Raw genomic sequence first — 18852 nt, forward strand, 5'->3', positions numbered from 1 at the left:
TGCTGCTGCTGCTGCTGCTGCTGCTGCTGCTGCTGCTGCTGCTGCTGTTGCTGCTCGTTCTTCACCTGCTCCAGCTTCTGGGTGGCTTCAATCTTAGCCTGCTGCTTACTTTTCTGCCGCATTTGCTGTTGGAATAGGAAAGAAAAAACAATCATACGGCTAAGGAAGAATATAGCTGTCCCGGGGCAGGGGGGAACAGCAACAGAAAGTTTATTCGTTTGATGTCGTCAGTTTCCAGATTGCTCCCCTATTGTAAATTCCTCAAGAGGAGAGACGATTATTCATCGCAGTATACCGAATGTCTACGGCAGCATATCGTTTATAATATTTACTAAAACTTCCCCAAATCAACTTAAATATATTTTACTGAGAAAGGAAAGTCTATTTTAAATCAAATTTTTATATTGTAGTAAGAACTATAGCTGAAACGATATCATAAACAGCTCTTTTCTCAAAAAGCAAAAATTCAATTTTAAAAAGCAAATTCTTTTTTTTAAATTAATTAATTAATTTATCTTTTTATTTTTGGCCGTGTTGGGTCTTCGTTGCTGGGCGGGCTTTCTCTGGTTGCGGCGAGCGGGGGCTACTCTTCATTGCAGTGCGCGGGCTTCTCATCGCGGTGGCTTCTCTTGTTGTGGAGCACGGGCTCTAAGCAGGCGGGCTCAGTAGCTGTGGCTCGCGGGCTTTAGAGCGCAGTCTCAGTAGTTGTGGCACATGGGCTTAGATGCTCCATGGTATGTGGAATCTTCCTGGGCCAGGGCTCGAACCCATGTCCCCTGCATTGGCAGGCGGATTCTTAACCACTGCACCACTAGGGAAGTCCTAAAAAGCCAATTCTTAAAGAAACAGAAACACACACCTGTCTGAATTTCCATTCCTGTTCATGTTCCGATTCTCTTTGCTTTAGTGGATCTTTAAAAAGATCTGAATCAATACGAGAGCTGGGATCGATGCTATCTTGCTGTTGCTGCCTTTTCATGGAATCATTTGACATCTGTACTTTATTAATGCGTAAAGCAGCTCTGTTATCTCTGGCTTTTTGCTTTGAAAAAAGGAGAAGAAAATTATCTCCCAGTATGTGTTAAAATTAAATAAAACTATGGCAAATTTTATCATACAAAAGCAAGAAAAAGTTGGGTTAAATAGTTGAAAACAGTTGAAATATTAATCTTGAGAACTTACAGCCTCTTGTGTGAAAAGATCTCGACACTACCCCACTTTTCCCTTTTATAAGGCATGTTTCAACTGAAGACATATTTCCATCTCTCTATTTGAACCAGTCTAGAGAACCTAGGTGTAATCTAATATTTTCAATCCTAATTTTTGTAACAGACTCTTCAAAAATGGAACGATTAATATCTCTCTCAATTTAGAGAAAAGGAAAATACCAAATCAATCCTCCAAATCTAAAATCTGGAACCTGAAGCTTAACGTTAAAAAAAGAAAAATCATTGAGAAAGATTAAAAATATCCTGCCATTACCTCTGCCAGTCAAGGTAAAACAAAGCAAAGCATCATCAACACATCCCCCCACCAAAATTTTCTGCTTGATCCAAGCAGTCATTATCACTGACAGTATGTCTGCTGAAGATCAAAGTAGAAAATAAGTGCATGTATTTTTCAAAACGGTAATGCAGATATTATATGCTTTCAAATGAAAGCAAGGATTTGGATCCAGTTGACAATCTTAATTTGGCTCTTTGGGAGAAAATAAGTCACTATCTGAACTGTGAATCTTATAAAATACCCTAATAATTCCTGGCCAAGTCCATGTTTCAAAAGCTCCTTAAAGGTGTCCAGGTATACCTCTTTCAAAATTCTCTACTAAACCTAATACAAAAAGAGCTTATTGTGGAAGAAACTGAGGCACATTAATGTGGCTGCAAAATGTAGTACTCTTTCGAAGAGATAAAACAATTTAAAAGTGAAATGAGTTAAACACGCTCCTAGGACGAGTGATTTCAATCTTCAACATACTGGTTCTATTAACCAGCTTATGAAAATGTCACCCTCTATATTAAGACATCATGAGTTAGGAAAACACTATAAAACAAAGCTGTTTATTAGTTGTACAAGTATTTAACATATGTTTTTTGGAATGGGAAATCTTTTTATGAACCTAAGACGATAATAATAAGATTCACGTATTGTGTCTGAAGGCATGATACATGTGAGTTTTTTTAAATACCACGTATGGTGCTCTTTCCTGTGAGCTTGCTTTTCTCCACAGCTTGGCAATTTGCTTCACTCTAGTAGTCCAGTCTGCAACAAAAGAACACAGTAGACACATTCACAGAACCACGGTAATGATGCATCTTAATCAAAAGGTTGATAAACTGCTAACAGTTAAACTTATTCTGCCCATATTTTCATAAATGATAGTCCTGTATTTAGTTCTTTGTATAGTATAAAGTTCCTGGCACACAGCAGACCAAACATATTTCTGAATGGAGTGCTGCCTCATTAACAATCTCACCTGTGGAGTTGGGAAGTTTTTAAATCAAAGTTCTAAGCAGCCAAGATAAAGTTAAGCCAAACATAATAAATTCCCTCAACCATGTAAGATGCTACCAGGACCAAAGCTAAAAGTTTTGGAAAACATCTGTACTCAAGAGAATTCTATCAAGTTGACCAAAAGGAAGTAATCATTATTAAAAATAAGCATCTCATCAGCACTTGTGCACAACAAAGATAGGGAAGCAATGATTTCAAGCCACTTCTATGAAACTCAGTGTCAGGACAGTACACAAAATGAAATGTGGGTGAGATCAACAGTTAGCAATAAATGTAGAAATGCTTTTGTCCATATTTATAAACAGAAAGCTTCGAAACAGCCACTGAAAATGGAAATCAGCTGCAGACCAACAGCCTTAACATGGTATTTCATGAGGTTCTAGAATCACACAGTACATCTATTAAAGAAAATTACTTTAAAAAAAAGGAAACCTACAGCTCCAATCTAAGGACAATTTTTACACTGACACTAAGTGACTTAATAGAACCAGATATACTCATCTCTAAGCAGCAAATAAAAGTGCGGTTAAAAAAAACAAACAAACAAAAAAAACCCTTGAAGAATGTGTATACTGCTTTAACAGACAGCCCTGCATTAAACCACTGACTTTTCTTGTTAGATAAGGTAGCATTTACTTCTATGAATAATAAATAAAGTACTACAAGGTGGCCAAACCAAAAAGGCCAAACCTAAAAAGACAGGGGTCATCCACAAAAAATCCACCTTTAAGTACTCCTCTAGTAATTTAAAAGAGCTATATGACAGCTGGGAAACTACTGCAAGACAAAGCTTAAGTGACCTTTTCAAATCCTAGTTTGTCTTGCAACATGAACTCAAGATACTAAATGAGCATTTGCTTACAAATATTCTGTAAGTGACATTAATCCAAATGTTTCATCCTCTTGCTAATGAGAATTTTCAAAAATGGTACCACTGTACCATCTGCTTTTTTCAAATGGGCTAGACAGTTGGGAAGAAGGGGAAATAATCCTGAGTCAGTTTCAACGTGAACAATACTTAGAATGGAGTCTGATTTAGCCTAATTTAATACTTCTGATTAAATGATAAGCTTTTTATTCTAGGAATTTTCTTGTACAATTACACATAGCACAACACTGACTTCCATGTATTTAAAAAGACTGCTAGGAGCTGGAATCACTTCATTAATTGAAATTAACTTCTGGGAAATATGCAAATCGGTACAGGGCTTAGGACTAAGAAAATGCAAGATGTTTCTAGATATCTAGGGAATCTTCACATTGTGCAGAGTCACACTAGATAAAAATTAATGGTGATACACAGGCTCTCTGCTTTAGTGAGACAAGAACCAAAAAAGCCTGTGACGTGTGGGAAAGCTGGTCACATGTAAAGCAGTGGTGTATCCATGACTTACCTGGGAATTCTTCCTTTAGGTTGGGGAAATTAATATTTGTGTAGAGAACTGGTGCTACTGTTGCCATTTCCCCCAGGGCCTCCTCTTTCTCCCACTTGAGTGTACTTCTCTGGGCATTCGACATTGTATCATTTTCTCCTTCCATAGTGGGAGCTGATGATGTCCAAGAGCCGTTAGGGTCACTTGCCATTGGATTAAATGCTGGATTTTTATCCCTGGCAAATAATAAACAACTTTACTTCATAAACATAAAATAACTTTCTAAGTACTATGGTCAAGTACAATTTCATTAAACCTATTATTACAAAATAGCTAAAATGTATGATGATTTTTCACAAAGATCACAATGAGTGCAACACACTGACACTGTGCACCATCACGCAGACCAATAACCATTCACATCACAAAAAAGATTTACGCTTCCGTAGAAAGTGGAGGCTTTTAAATACCTGGCATCAGTGTAGGGGGGCTGTGCTACAGCAGGGAAGGTTCCCAGTCCACTTCCAGGAGGCAAAGAATTATGTGCGAGATGAGGACTGGGTCCGATAAGGCCATTCACGAGTGGCATCCGTGAAAAAACATCTTAAAAGAAGAAAGCAGCAATTTCTGCATATTATTAAAAAATAATTGAAATATTTTTAAATAAAAATTCGTAACACTACTTAAAAGTAGGATTTTCCCCCCAATATTATACTGTAAAATATCGCCTAAAGAGTGACTAGGTTATAAAATTTTGAAATATGGACTCTATAATTCTGTTTACTTCATTATGGTATAATGGAAGTAGCATGTGTTTTGGAGTCTGACAGCCCTGAGCTTGAATCTTAATTCTGCTACTTGTTATAAGCAGAATCAATCACTGTTTCTATAAAATGAAGGTATTCTACAATGTAACTGGCATACTGTATGTGCAGTTTTCAGCACAGTGCCTGCTATGCAGTAAGTATGCAGTACATATGAGCTCTAAAAAAAGAATCAGGGCTTCTCTGGTGGCACAGTGGTTGGGAGTCCGCCTGCCGATGTAGGGGACGCGGGTTCGTGCCCCGATCCGGGAAGATCTCACATGCCGCGGAGCGGCTGGGCCCGTAAGCCATGGTCGCCGAGCCTGTGCGTCCGGAGCCTGTGCTCCGCAACGGGAGAGGCCACAGCAGTGAGAGGCCCACGTACCGCAAAAAAATAAAAAAAATAAAAATAAATAAAAAAAGAATCAATCTCAACAAATGCTAGTGAGTTGTATCAAACATTCTTCTTCACTCAAAATTTACAAACAGATGTCCCTTATATGAAAAAAACACCTATTACTCTCAAATTGACACTTTCTCTAAAGTAGTTTGGAACAACAAGCAATATTTCATCTACCATTATAAACGGGATGACTACTGTAAAAATAAATAATTTCTGTTTTTGACCTAATTTTCATTACCTGCAGTTTCAGCCCCCAAATGTATTTTAATTCTCATTCCAGTACCTTCACATCTTCTTTCTAATTAGACATTAGGCAAACCATAATAAGACCATCTTGTGTTTCTCCAAACTCTCCACAAGCATATAACTCCAACCCCTATTGCGATCATCTATTTTCCTAAACTATTTGGAAATAAGCCAACTGTCCTTAACCAGTTTTCCAGCAAACAAACAAACAAACAAAAAACCCACCTTTTTTTGGTGTATGTTCAAAAACCCCTTCCATAAACTTACAGTGGTAATCATTTCACGACGTATGTCAAATCACTATGCTGTACACCCTAAACTATGCAGTGCTGTATGTCAACTATATCTCAATAAAACTGGAAGGTGGGGAGAAAACCCTTCCAATTTAAAGACATAATAAATACACGGCCTCTACTTACGTCGTAACACTCAGAACAACACTAGGAGATCCACATCCACATCACCAGTTAATTATACAAATGAAAATCAGTTACAAAGTTGGTTAATACTGGGCACACCTGGTACAGTGACACAGAACTCCTAACCCGATCACTTGCCAAGCTATTAGAAAAAATAACGAAGAGAAGTGTCCTGCCCACGTAATGTTCTACACTACATAATGTCCTTTCAGCCAAACCAGACCCTCCGTTACGACCCTCAAGCTCGTCTGAGGACACTGGGGCTGACTGCCTGCAGCTTTTCAGGCTTTGTCTCAAGGACGGTGGTCCTGGAACCATCTGACTTCCAGGTTAGGGCTTCTCCTGCAGAACGGCAGAGCTGGGCCCACTGGATCTGGACTCCACAACAAGTGTCTCAGGACACTTAAGTTCACTCCAAGGATCGGATTAAGAAGCAAGATTTCTGCACTTATTCCAAGTAGAATGCTACTTCTATTTTTTAACTTTAGAGAAAAGTAGGTTCCACTAAGGAATATGATATTTTATTGAAAAATATTAAATGCCTTCCATGTAGTTAGGATAAAGAAAAGCTCCCTTCCTGGTAGCGAGAATGTGATCTATCCTGGAGCTATCAGCACTGACTACTGTACCTGCAATACGACTATACTGAAACCTTACATAGTAACAATAGCTATTACTCATTAGCAATTTAGTATATGCCTGGCACTGTTCCAAAACCTTTACATGTGTTAATTAACTCTTTGGTCCTCACAACCAGGCCATGAAATGGGTTATTACGTGTAGCTCCATTTATGCAAAAAGACCCAGAGAAATTGAATAACTTAAGTACACATAAATAGATGCAAAGCATTTTCCCTTTGTTATTATTTTAACTAGGAGGTGGTCTTTTTCCCATTCTCTCAAGTCTACCATACCTGGTCACACTAGTATCTTTTTCAAGGCATAAACCATGGTAAGAATTGCAAAGTCACTTCATGGAACTTTCACCTAAAGTGATTTCAAGTTACTGTCTCAATCTTCTTGAAATTTCCCTTCTCCGCTTTCTGACCTTCTGTAAAAGTGTCAACACATCACACTCTGCCCTCCTCATCGCTCCTACTAAGTTGTTCCACTGAAGATCACAGCAACCTCACCATCCAGAGAAACAATGCCTTTCATCCCAGCGGACCCTACAGCCTAATGACCGCCACTGCGAAGATCCTATACCTCTCACTCAGTGTCTCCATCTCTCAGCTTTTTTCACTTCCACCTAATGCTTCAAAAGGGGAAAGGAGTGTATAACTGCATACCTAATATAAATCAGTTGACTTAAGCATGTAACTCATTATTTAATTAAAAAGAGTTCTTCAAGATTCTGTCCTCTACTGGCAGTATATTCTTAAGAAACCTCACCCTTCCAACCACTAAACAGACAATTCCTAAATTTTCATCTACAGCCTTGAACAACTGCAACTGCCTGTAAGAACAATGTGTATGTCCCATTTCTAATTAAAAATGGCCTACAACTAAATCCATTACATCTCCACTACCCTCCCCCTACAACACAGACACACACACACACGCGCGCGCTTCTTTGTTCCCCCTACAACACACACACACACACACACGCGTGCTTCTTTGTTCCCCTACAACACACACACATGCACACACGCGTGCGTGCACGCTTCTTTGTTCCATGTTTCCAGTTTACAGCATGACTGGTTATCCTCTAGGCAAGCCTGGCTTATATATAGTCTAGTTCAATTTATTTCCTTTTTTCTCACATCTTACGTCCATTTGGTAGCACTATCCTACTTATTCTAACATCACTGTCTCTCAAATCCATTTCCTCCTTTCAATTAGCACTGCAGATATATTTAAATGGAGCCCAAATTCTAACTCAGTCCCAACTGCAATAAACTCATTAGTACAACTCTTCTTGTGTCAAATCCATTTCCAATACTGACATCAGAGCTACTCTGCCAAAATGTGTAACTCATCAGGTCATTCACTGGTGTGAGGTCTCCAGTGCCTCTCAGAAACCTGGAGAAAAAAAGGCCAACTGCCAATGCCTAGCTGTGTAGACACAATTCAGTCCCATGCATACTTTTTGTTCTGCCTTCTTAAACACTGACCACTTACCTCTCTTCCTTTGCCCTGGAAAATGTTAGAGCTGCCATTCTTGAATATCTGTGTGGTCTCCCTGCATGTGACCTGATCATGCTTTATCCTTAAATTATTATTCTTTCAAACATGAATGCTGAAATCTTAGCGACTCCTACGCAGAAAAAAAGATCAACCCCACCTTTCCGACGGTGATGACCTCCCCACGAGAACATTCCTCTCGCAAAGGATCTCCTTCATCCCTCTCCAGAAGAGAAGAGGAAACACAAGAAGAAGCGCCTGGTGCAGAGCCCCAATTCCTATTTCATGGATGTGAAATGCCCAGGATGCTATAAAATCACCACCGTCTTTAGCCATGCACAGACAGTAGTTTTGTGTGTTGGCTGCTCTACTGCCCTCTGCCAGCCTACAGGAGGAAAAGCAAGGCTTACAGAAGGATGCTCCTCCAGACGGAAGCAGCGCTAAAAGCCGCCGGAATCAAGATGAACGGGAAACCATCCCAATAAACACATTTTGGGTAAAACAAAATAAATCAACTGCCCCCAACCTTCAAAACCTTATTAAAAATGAGACTGCACAGTGAAATGATTTAAACAATGATCATAAAACCTTTTATAAAGGAATACATCTTTAAATGATTTGATTCCTGAAATACATACTTTTAGTTTCAGAAAACATGGAGGTAGTTTTTTTTATATGTTGAGAAGAGAAATATTGAAGAGTTCTTAATCATTAAGACAGCATATGGGAACAATTAAGGCAAGAAGCACTTATGATGTCTGTTTTATCCAAATGTAAATCACATGTTTAGTCTAGCAAAAATCAAGGTAAATTTATGTTTAGAGGCTAAACTGGAAGAAACTAAAACATTTCAATTATGTGCATTATAGAATTTTTCATGTATACACAAAATTGGTAGTAAAGATAACATTAAATTATTTGTACATTTCAGCACTTACACAAAAACAGTGTATGAGCTTATAAAAGTATCATTACAAATTATTCAATTCAGTATATAATCATGAAGCAGTGACAACAGGATATAGAGAACTGACCCATTATTCAAATCATCAAGAATACACACACCACCATCTCCCTTCTATAGGAGATTCCCAGACCGGCAGCACTACCACCTTACCTACCTACTCCCACAAATTTTAATTCTAGCCTATCAGATTTTAGCTGTCCAGGCAGAGGGAGAAAGGAAAGCCTTAAACTTGTTCTGCAAGTAGTTGCAAATAGGCAGAAGAAAGTGGATTAAACAAAATAGGCAAATTTCCACAGAATTAGGAATTTCATAGTCGACAGTGGTAGAAAGGCCACTGATTTACTCTGAAAGTATGTACTAAGGACATACTCTGTGGCAAGGTATACAGTGGTGAAGACAGATGTGACCCAAGCCTTCAAGGAGCTCACAATCTAAAGGGAAAACCATAATTACCCAAACAGTCATTTATATCTGTACCACATGCTACCAATGAAAAGCATGGGGGAGGTGTGGAGGTGGTGATTTGCCAACCACTGAGGAAATGACAGTGAGACTGAGGCCACATAGATGAGTCTAAGGCAGCCAGGTGAGGGGGGAGCAGTTCTCCAAACATCTTTGCAGGAAGGACTGAGTAAAAGTGAGCTGGGACTAGGACTGGGGGACGGGAAGAAGGCAGGCACTGTTAATAGTGGCACCGCAGATCAAGTGAGCAGAAGAATTCTGGCCATGAAGAGAATCGCCGATTTCCAGAGGATGTCAGGGAGGTAGGTGTGTAACTGAGGGAAACTCAGAGATTGGGTACTCTTCCATCGGCACGAAAGAGGGCTTTCTGCCATCAGTCTGTGTGCGTGGTTCCTGAGGGACACACACCGCAGAGCCATACTTACAACACTTTTCGAGAGGCGACATACCCTGAGCGTGCGCGGGCAGCAGCGGAGGTGCCGGAGGCTGTGGTACGGAAGCTGGCTGCGTGGCTGCAGGACTGAGCACGGCGGTAAACAAGTCCTCCACATCCTTTCCTCCAAGCTCTAGGAGACACAGTTCCAATGACAGTATGATTAAAGGGCTACAGAGCCAAAGCACAGGGAATTCCATTCTTATAAACTAAAAATCAAAACACAAATACCTGGTATTTTATATAACTTCCCAAGAATTGCTCCTAGGATAAAATAAAGAGGTGGAAATATTAACAACCATCACTTCAATATACTGATACAAAACAGCATTTGACATACAATTATCAGAAGAGAAGTTAAATTGTAAATAAGCATGCAGAAATCTTTGAAAATCATATTTACTCATGTCTTTTAGAAAGCCTAGATGTAGGGCAAATATTTTACCATCTGTGACCATTTTGTCTAGTTCAGGGCTGAGGATGCCATCGAGCTGCTCTTCACTCAACGGTCGTGAACTCTGATTGACACTTGGCTGAGGCAAAGAGGAAGGATCATCAACGCCGGCACCAAGGTCTATTCCAGCTGAGGAGCAAGGTATGCGTATTAAAAAGTGAACTCTGGACACTCACACAGAACGCACTACACTATTTCCCTGCATTAAAGCACAACCGTATGATGAACACAGAGCGATGAGAAGCCCGTAATTCTGAATCAATCTGGAGAGTCAATCAGTAAAAATCAGGCACAATGTATCTATAAACTTGGGTGCTGCTTAAAGTTATGGTTTAATCAATGCAAACCCATTCCCTGAGAAACCAAAGAACACATCTGGTTCTAAAGTGCTAATTTCCACAAAAAAGTAAGCAGCATATTATTAAGACAGGACTCTCTAAGAAGAATCAATATACAATGTTTAATATACAATTAACTGCTTAAACTCAGAAGACAGTGTTTCAAATGTATGGTTCAACTTATCATATGCAGTTTGTGAAACAAGTTTCACACAAATTAATGACAAGCTCTAAAATTTTTAATGCCTTGTAAAAATTATCCTTTTGTGAATAATTTCAACTACAGATCATATTTTTGAAATATTCTGTAGTCAAAAACAATATACAGATTATGTTTATTATATGCTTTATCTCATATAAATTGGTTTTTAAGCAATAGTCACATTTCAAACTGGTTTATCTACTTTATCATGCTCCCTCCTCAATATTACTGCTATCAAAAGGTAAGATTTCATCTGCTCTTATCTGGAACTTATCTGCTCGTATAGGAACTAACTCTATAATATTTGGGTAATATTATAAATTACATACTAACATGAATAAAACCATTCATTTAAAAAAAAAAGAACACTACAGAGAAAGTCATCCAAAACACAGTACAGTTGTACCATGCTTTAGCTGCACGCACAAAGGGAAAAGCAAAGTTGGATTAGTGACAAATTAGCACTATAACAAATACACATGCACCTACAGGTTGTTTCAGCTGAAATCACTATTTAAAAAAAAAAAAGACTACTTCTAGTCAGCCGTCATCCATTGCTCAGTTTCTTACCAAATGGACAAGATGAGCTCTCAACCTGGAAAGTGCATAAATCAAGACCTACAAGACCCAAACCAAATAAAATGGATGATTACCACGGGAGCTGGGGGACGGTGCAAACAAAAGAAGAAACAGGTACAGCAGGACTCTAAGGCAACAGGCCTTAAATCTGATGCAATAGACAGGAAACAGAATTAACTAACTTGCTATTTCCCCTTAAAGAGGAAGCAGGCAGATCAAATAAAATGATGAGTTCTTTGACAAGGGAGGGGAGGGGAGGGGGGAGGGAGGGAGGGGAGGGGAGGGGGGGAGGGGAGGGGAGGGGAGGGGAGGAGGGGAGGGGGGGGAGGGGAGGGAGGGGAGGGGAGGGGGGGGAGGGGAGGGAGGGGGCGGGGAGGGGAGGGGAGGGGAGGGGAGGAAGGAAGGAGGGGAGGGAGGAAGAGAAAGAAAATTTTTTTTCAGTTTCAGAGAAAAGACTAAGCTCGTTTCACACACATACCTCTCACTCACATCATAAAATAGACACTGGGCAAACAGTACTCATATATACCTGAATGATCAACTGATTTTGCAAGGTCTTCTGAAATTATTCCAAGAATGTCATCATCTGTGTTTAAGACTTCGGAAATATCGGCTAAGGGGTCATCAGCAGTGCCTAAGCGCAGTAAGTATGTTTGTAAAGTGTCAGTATTTTCCTAGACATTAAATTCTAAAACTCACGCATTCAACCATTTACTAAATATCTAGAACACAGCAGATACTGAGGTAAGTACTAGAATCATAAAAAGATTATTACTTCTAAAGTAAGGAATTTTTCACAGAAAAGGCACGCCAACATTTTCAATAACAAAACATTAAAAATTAAGACTTTTGTTGTTGTGACTACTGTATATTAACAATAAAATAAAACCCATAGGCAATAAAAGTGAAACAAAGCAAAAAATTAAGAAAGTGGCATCACTAAAAATGACATCTGGAAAACACTCCAGAAGATAAATAAAATATTAAAGGCAAACCTACTGTTTAGAAGTTCCTTGTAAAGTATAAACCAGATACCATCTAGTTAAATGCCTACTTCCAGCTTTACCCTTAACGCTGATTAATTCACTTATTTATTCAAGAAAGTGTTTGAGGACCCACAGAATTATGTCTATGGATTATGTTAACAGGCACTGGTCCAGCCACTGGGAATACAGAAGTGACTAAAACAAAATGCATGGCCTCCAGAGCTTACTTTCGCAGAGGGAGTCTGACAGTAAATAAATGACAGCAGTGTAAGTGCTATAAAGATAAGCAATAAGGGAAGAAGGATTCAGAATAAGATGTGGAAATACCGTTAGATATTAGATAAAGTGGTCAGGGAAGGCCTTTTAAAGGTGGTTACCAAGCACAAATCTAATAAACAAGCTACGGGAGCATATGCCCTAAGATGGAGAGAGTACCTCAGGCAAAGGGAAAAGCAGATGCAAAGACCAGAGCAGGAAGAGTTTTGTCAAGACAAGGGGCCAGTGCTTGCGGTAATAAAGGGAAAGAGTAATAAGAGACTGAAAAGGCAGTTAAGCAAGATTATGGATGGTTTTACAAGTCAAGGCGAAGACTGAGCTTTATTCTGAAGTATAAAGTACAGCTGACCCTTGAACAACATGGGGGTGAGGGGCACCGACCCTCCACACAGTCAAAAATCCGAATATGACTTGTGGTCGGCCCTCCCTATATCCTCATTTCCACCTCTGCAGATTCAGGCAGCCAGAGATGGTAGGACTCCTGTACGTATCAGTGGAAAAAATCCTCATATAAGTGGACCCTCGCAGTTCAAACTCCTGTTGTTCAGGGGTCAACTGTATAATGGGAAGTTGCTGGAAGGTTGCCAGAGGAGGGTGTGACTGATATCTTACAGGGAAACGCTGGTTGCCAGGCACAGAACCGACGGGGGTGGAGGAGGGGGTAAGGCATGTTGGCAAGAGGGGAGATGGATCAGTCAGCAGGCCTTGGCCGGGTCTAAGTGAGAGGCGGTACCAGCCCACACGACTGTGGTGGGAGGGTGAGGTTAGGAGTGGCTGGCTTTGGGATATCATTTGAAGGCAGAGGCAAACTTGTGGAGGTATCAGATATGGAATGTGAGATAATGAAGAGTCAAGGAGAACTACCAGGGTTTCTGGCCTAATCAAGCAGGAAAATATTTAGGCTACCTTTAGAAACTTTATTAGTCATTTAAGTTAAGGGATATCTGAATATTTTTATCCATTTGGACTATATTTTTACTTAAGAAAAAAAAAGGATTTATATTTAGAATTGATAAACAACAAGGTCCTACTGTATAGCACAGAGAACTATATTCAATATCCTATGATAACCCATAATGGAAAAGAATATTTAAAAAATATATATGTGTACAGCTGAGTCACTCTGCTGTAAGGCAGACATTGGCACAGCATTGTAAATCAACTATACTTCAATTAAAAATTTAAAAAAAAAAAGGAGAGGAGGGGAGGACATAAAATACTCCAGATTCTAGATCAAATATTTCTATGAAAATAGTCTTGTCCCATTAAACGTATACTTCTCAAACAGAATTCAGACATACATAAAAATATAATTTTTCAAATTGAGCTAAATTCTGTACGCCCAAATATTTGTGAAGTTTTTAAGAAATAAAATTATTTCAATAATGTATTCTCTAGACAACAGTACACTTGAAAGAAAAAAAAATTGGGGGATAATTGTTCCAGGGTTAAGGTTTGCGGGCTTGTTTGTTTTAAACCAATGGGATTCTACTAAACAAATTACAACCAGCGTTTTTTAAAAGACCATGTTTTAAAAGTTCTCCTCTACCTGAAGAAATTTTGTATCTTATCAACAAATTATTAAAACTGACGCAATGGACTACATTGAATAAAGTATTTTAAAAAAGGAAGCCACTACTTTTGAATTCCCATCATAGTGGCAAGAGAGTGGTTTGACTGCACAGAACATTATATTTAACCTAGGTTTTGAAATGTATATTACTCTAGTCCTCTACATTTTGGCTTTATCATTAAACTATTCTCTCTTCAGGAGTTCTGTGGAAAAAACAACTTCAAATAAAGGAAACAGGAATAAAAATAGTGTACAGCAATGTCTTTCCATTCACAATATGTCTCCTTCCAACCTCAGTTCTTTTCCTTATAAAAACTCAAGGGCAATTTCCTTCTATGTAAGTCTTTAAATGGCTAGTCAAGACTTTTTATAAGATAATCTTTCAGAGTAAGACACCCTTTGAAGGGCTGACAAGTCTTTCACTATGCATTATTTTAACAACATATTAACACGGATCAGAGCAGGTAAGTACTCAAAACAACAGAACTAAAGTAAAATGATCTGCTAACATTAAACAAAGAGCATGGCCTTTACTCCCATGCTGGGTGCATTCAAATAACAGGGGGATAAGATTGCTTCTAATTATTTCAAGAAGTTAAAATAAAAAACAAAAGCCTGTATTTCCATCCAGGATAGTGGTAAGTTAATGAAGCTGTAACTACTTAATATATCAAAAGTCATCTTTCAGTGGAAGGCTGCTGCCTTAAAATTGTTTTCCAAATTGAGTTTATAAAATTAAAGGAGGAATAAATGTAATTCAATGGCAAAAGGAAGCCTGTCAGAAGAACATTAAATTTCTAATTGAAAGCGAGATAAAAATACAGAAGTGGAGGAAAAACTCTGTGATACCTAACTAGTTAAACTCTGAGAGCCTTGCTGACGTTAATATTAATAAACATTAAGCTCTCATACCCTTCTCTGATTCTAGGTAGTCCCCATATTCACTATAGCTAGGGCAGTGGGTCTCAACAGGGGACAGTTTTGCAGGGACATTTGGCAATATCTGGAGACATTTTTGATCATTATGACATCATGAGGACAGAGATGCTGCTAAATATCAGGACAGCCTCCCTCCTCCAACAAAGGTTTATCTGGCCCAAACTGTCAGTAGTGAGAAACTGATCTGAAATATATTTCACTTTATTATCACAGTGGAACAGCCAGTTCCCAGCTACAGCACTCTTTTCCTCTTCTGAATTTCTTGGGGCTATGTAATTAACAAAAATCTACCTAAGCTGAAGACTATTATATTTATAACTCACCAACTATGGCCTAATTACACTCCCTTACATTACCCTCAGCAAACTGTAAACCAAACATTTTCCTTCGCCACTCACAGGAGTTGATTTAGTGGTTGTTACACAGATAAACTTATTTGATAAATCTTATAGACCTGGTACTTCAATAAAGTTAATTTTTAAAATGCATATGAGGCCAAACTAAAGCATTTCAAAGGTTTGATTAAAAGGAAGATGAATGTAATGCGATAAAGAAAAGTTTGTCACTGATTCCACATACCGTGAGTTCCAGGTTTTGCTGGAGTTGAGGATGAACTAAGTAGTGGATCTAAGGAAGGATCCAAGAAATTTGTGTTCACGTTTGTTTTGTAAGAAAGCTGAGCTGTATCTTCTGATAGATTATCTAAACTTAGTCTGTTTTGTCTAGTTGTATCTAGAAGATCTTTTCCAAAGAAAGCTTCCTAGATAAAGATAAGCACATATGAGAACAACTGACTTAGTTATAAAATTCTAAAATGAGAACAGATAATTCTGTCATCATTTTGATAAGAAGGCAGAAATAACAGAAAAGCTTAGTATTTAACAATATAAAAATTGAATATAGAAATATATAAATAATTATAGAGCTAGCCTGTCAATTCTTTTATATAAAGAATTGACCGGAATTTTAAAAATAAGGTTTTTGGGGTTTTTTTTTTACAAGAATCAAATAAAATTATGCAAATAAAACCACACAATTCTGTCAAATATGTTTCTACCAACTGCAGGATAATAATTCGATACTCCCAGATTAGATTACAATTAAATTTAAAAATGGATAAATTTATAACAGTATGGCACCTTAATTCATATTATAAGAAAAACTAAAACTTCATGAATATTATTAATATTTATAGATTATCTACAGAGGATAGCACAAGGGTTTGATCTACAGCTTTAATATTTATATACTTCAGATAGATTTAGTATTCTCATACTAATGCATACAACCATATTAAAGACTTCACATGCTATAAATCTGAAAGAGGGTTTTTATAGTCATTTTAAACAAACTATGTGTACAAAATGTATGGCTATTAAAGGCTATGGCTTTTTATCCATTTACTCATATTAACTTTTCTCCATTTCAATATACTTGCTCTACTGTAGAGACCACTCTTACAAGCTGGGCTCCTTACAGCTCTAGATCTCCCCCAAACTTCTCAAGCATCAATAAAGAGAACAAAAGGAAGCACTGGGGACCCCCTTCACTTACTTCAACCCCAAAACTCTATTGTCTATAATGTGGTCTGCCTGGAAAGGGGATTCTTGGTGGAGGGCAACTTTGCAGTAACTACCAACATTTAATACACTTTTGCCAAAGACACATACACAAAAAAAGTTCACTGCAGCATTTTTTAGTAATACCAAAAAGAGAAAACAGACTCAATGTCTGTCAAAAAGCATATGACTAAATAAATTATAGATATCCATACTATAAAATACATCAATTTTTAAAAAGGATGTAGAATTATGCAGTCAAAAAAAAGAAGCTCTAAAATACAGTATTAAAAGAAAGCAAGTTGAGTGATATGTCCAGCAAAACATAAAATACAAACCAAGACTATACAAAAATAAATTACTTTAAAAGTTCTGAAAGGATAAACACCAAGCTGTTAACTTTTGAAAAGGGACAGGGGAGGAGGTATGTGAAGTCTGGTAGAGGCGATGAATATTTGATTTGAAATTTTCACTTTTTTTAAATGAAGAAGTTGTTTCACTATGAAAAAGAAATTTGAAAACCCACAAATATAGAGCACTGGAAAGGAGATGATTTGTTTCTTATACTGGCAATGCTTTTATCATTAGGAAAGCATCTTAGAACTTTATAGATCATTTATTTAATGCCTTCAGCATAAATCTGAGAAATCTGAGACCACCATTAGCAAGAATTTTTTCTTAATATGACCCATGATGAATTTAGTGGTATTTATCAAAAACTGTTACGTTCTTACTACTTTGGCGGCTTTTTGTTTCCTGCAGTTAACGTAAGGGAGTGGCTCCACCTGGTTTGTGACTTAACAGTGTTCAGTGATGACCAGAACCTGGAGACTTCAGATCTACTACAGGGGTTCCTATGGCCATGTGGTGCCACCAGCTCTTAATAGGCCAGGTAACTCTTTCTACTGGGTGGATTATACAATTATTTATAGTTTATCTTGACACTGTTGTGATTAATAAAGAAAAGCTAGAAAAACACTGTTACTGAATTCCTGGCGGGTTTTCATCACTATATATTATGTATGCCCCACCCCACCCCTGAACAACGGCGAAAAAAAATACAATTGCTATCACAAGATGTCCAAGAAATAGTACTATCACAAAAGGTTCCTGCACATCAAAAAAGCTATATATTACTGATGGACAATAGGGGAATTACACTTGTACACCAAAAGAAACAATCCCGATCAACAGATTTAGATTATAGCAGTAATCAGGAAATCAGATCCACTATTTTTAAAGGCTCTTTTGCAAAAGTATGAAATGGTCAGTTTTCATATCAATACTTCCATTAAAAAGCTGAAGAAAGCTTCCTAAATGTACATTACACTTTACAGAAGGGTCAACAGGAGGAGGGGGGCATGCCATCTACTCAATACTCCCAGGAAGGACTATTAAGATGGGAGGTGAAGGGCACAGGAGACAACACAAAGGGTGCAATTAAATATAATCTAAACAACAAATGGTTCTATTTCCTGAACAATAAAATTACTGTTATATATTTTTTATAGGTACAAAGCTAGAATGAATAGGTATGTGAAGGGAATAAGGGGAAAATAAAACATTTATTAAAGATAGATAAAATGTAAGGTGCAGAGTTAAGCACTTTACATCCACAATTCTTATTTCATCTCTCAACATTTCTGTACAGTAGGTATTACCACAATTTTATAGATGAGAAAACTGGGGCACAGAGATGTTAAATAAAACAAAATCACATAGCTAACTGGTAGCATAGTGGCATTCAAACCCAGGGCTCTGACTTTAAAGACTGCACTCTTTAAAATGGACACTGCCCTTATGATGTTAGTTGTCTAACAAAAATTCACTCATAAATATTATTATATACTTAAGGTACTTAGGCTTTAAAGTCTTATTTGATAAATACAGAAGACATTTTAGTCAAATGAGTATTTGAATTTTACACTTCTAATTACTAAAAAAATTGAGGAAGCTGTATGTTAATTGAAAGGAAATGCCTTTAAAACCAATTAAATTAGTAATAGCTAATTGGAAAATTAAGGTTAAAAAAAAACATTACAACTCAAGCAATGTTCGCCACAGCTGCGTGGGAGGGACAGATCAGATGGACACTCAATGACAGTCTGATCCAATTCAATTTCTACACATGAAGGAAGAGAGGCCAAGGAAGGATGAATTACATGCTCAAGAATCTAGAATGAGCTATGACTGAGCCAGCCT

General features: G+C 37.8%; 2 protein-coding genes across 14 annotated transcripts in view; one reads left to right on the forward strand and one right to left on the reverse strand.

Moving 5' to 3' along the window:
- The window catches only part of KMT2C (lysine methyltransferase 2C), a 216032-nt gene that overhangs the window by 48882 nt on the left and 148298 nt on the right, over positions 1-18852 (reverse strand). For 11 of the 13 annotated variants that reach the window (XR_003795262.1, XM_029233808.1, XM_029233800.1 and 8 more), the window contains 10 exons: positions 15671-15851; positions 11847-11951; positions 10190-10327; positions 9976-10008; positions 9761-9877; positions 4358-4490; positions 3909-4123; positions 2189-2262; positions 860-1042; positions 1-125 (listed from right to left, as the gene is read on the reverse strand). The exon at positions 1-125 is cut by the window's left edge and continues 1846 nt beyond it. Coding sequence is in view for 12 of the 13 variants with exons in the window: in XM_029233808.1 (XP_029089641.1) it covers positions 1-125; positions 860-1042; positions 2189-2262; positions 3909-4123; positions 4358-4490; positions 9761-9877; positions 9976-10008; positions 10190-10327; positions 11847-11951; positions 15671-15851 (1304 nt within the window). In the remaining variant the exon portion in view is untranslated. The remainder of the gene's footprint in view (positions 126-859; positions 1043-2188; positions 2263-3908; positions 4124-4357; positions 4491-9760; positions 9878-9975; positions 10009-10189; positions 10328-11846; positions 11952-15670; positions 15852-18852) is intronic. The other 2 variants (XM_029233804.1, XM_029233802.1) reach the window with 2 other exon arrangements.
- Positions 4521-8698, forward strand: LOC114901720 (40S ribosomal protein S27-like). The gene has a single exon (XM_029233810.1). It carries the CDS (start codon positions 8168-8170, stop codon positions 8324-8326), a length of 159 nt encoding a protein of 52 aa, XP_029089643.1. The 5' UTR covers positions 4521-8167; the 3' UTR covers positions 8327-8698.

Source organism: Monodon monoceros, unplaced genomic scaffold (genome assembly GCF_005190385.1).
Source record: "Monodon monoceros isolate NGI ecotype Baffin Bay Population unplaced genomic scaffold, NGI_Narwhal_1 Super_Scaffold_2, whole genome shotgun sequence".
Lineage (NCBI taxonomy): Eukaryota > Metazoa > Chordata > Mammalia > Artiodactyla > Monodontidae > Monodon > Monodon monoceros.

Coding starts and splice junctions, on each gene's coding strand:
- LOC114901720 (XM_029233810.1), top strand. CDS start 8,168: ATGGATGTGAAATGCCCAGGATGCTATAAAATCACCACCGTCTTTAGC.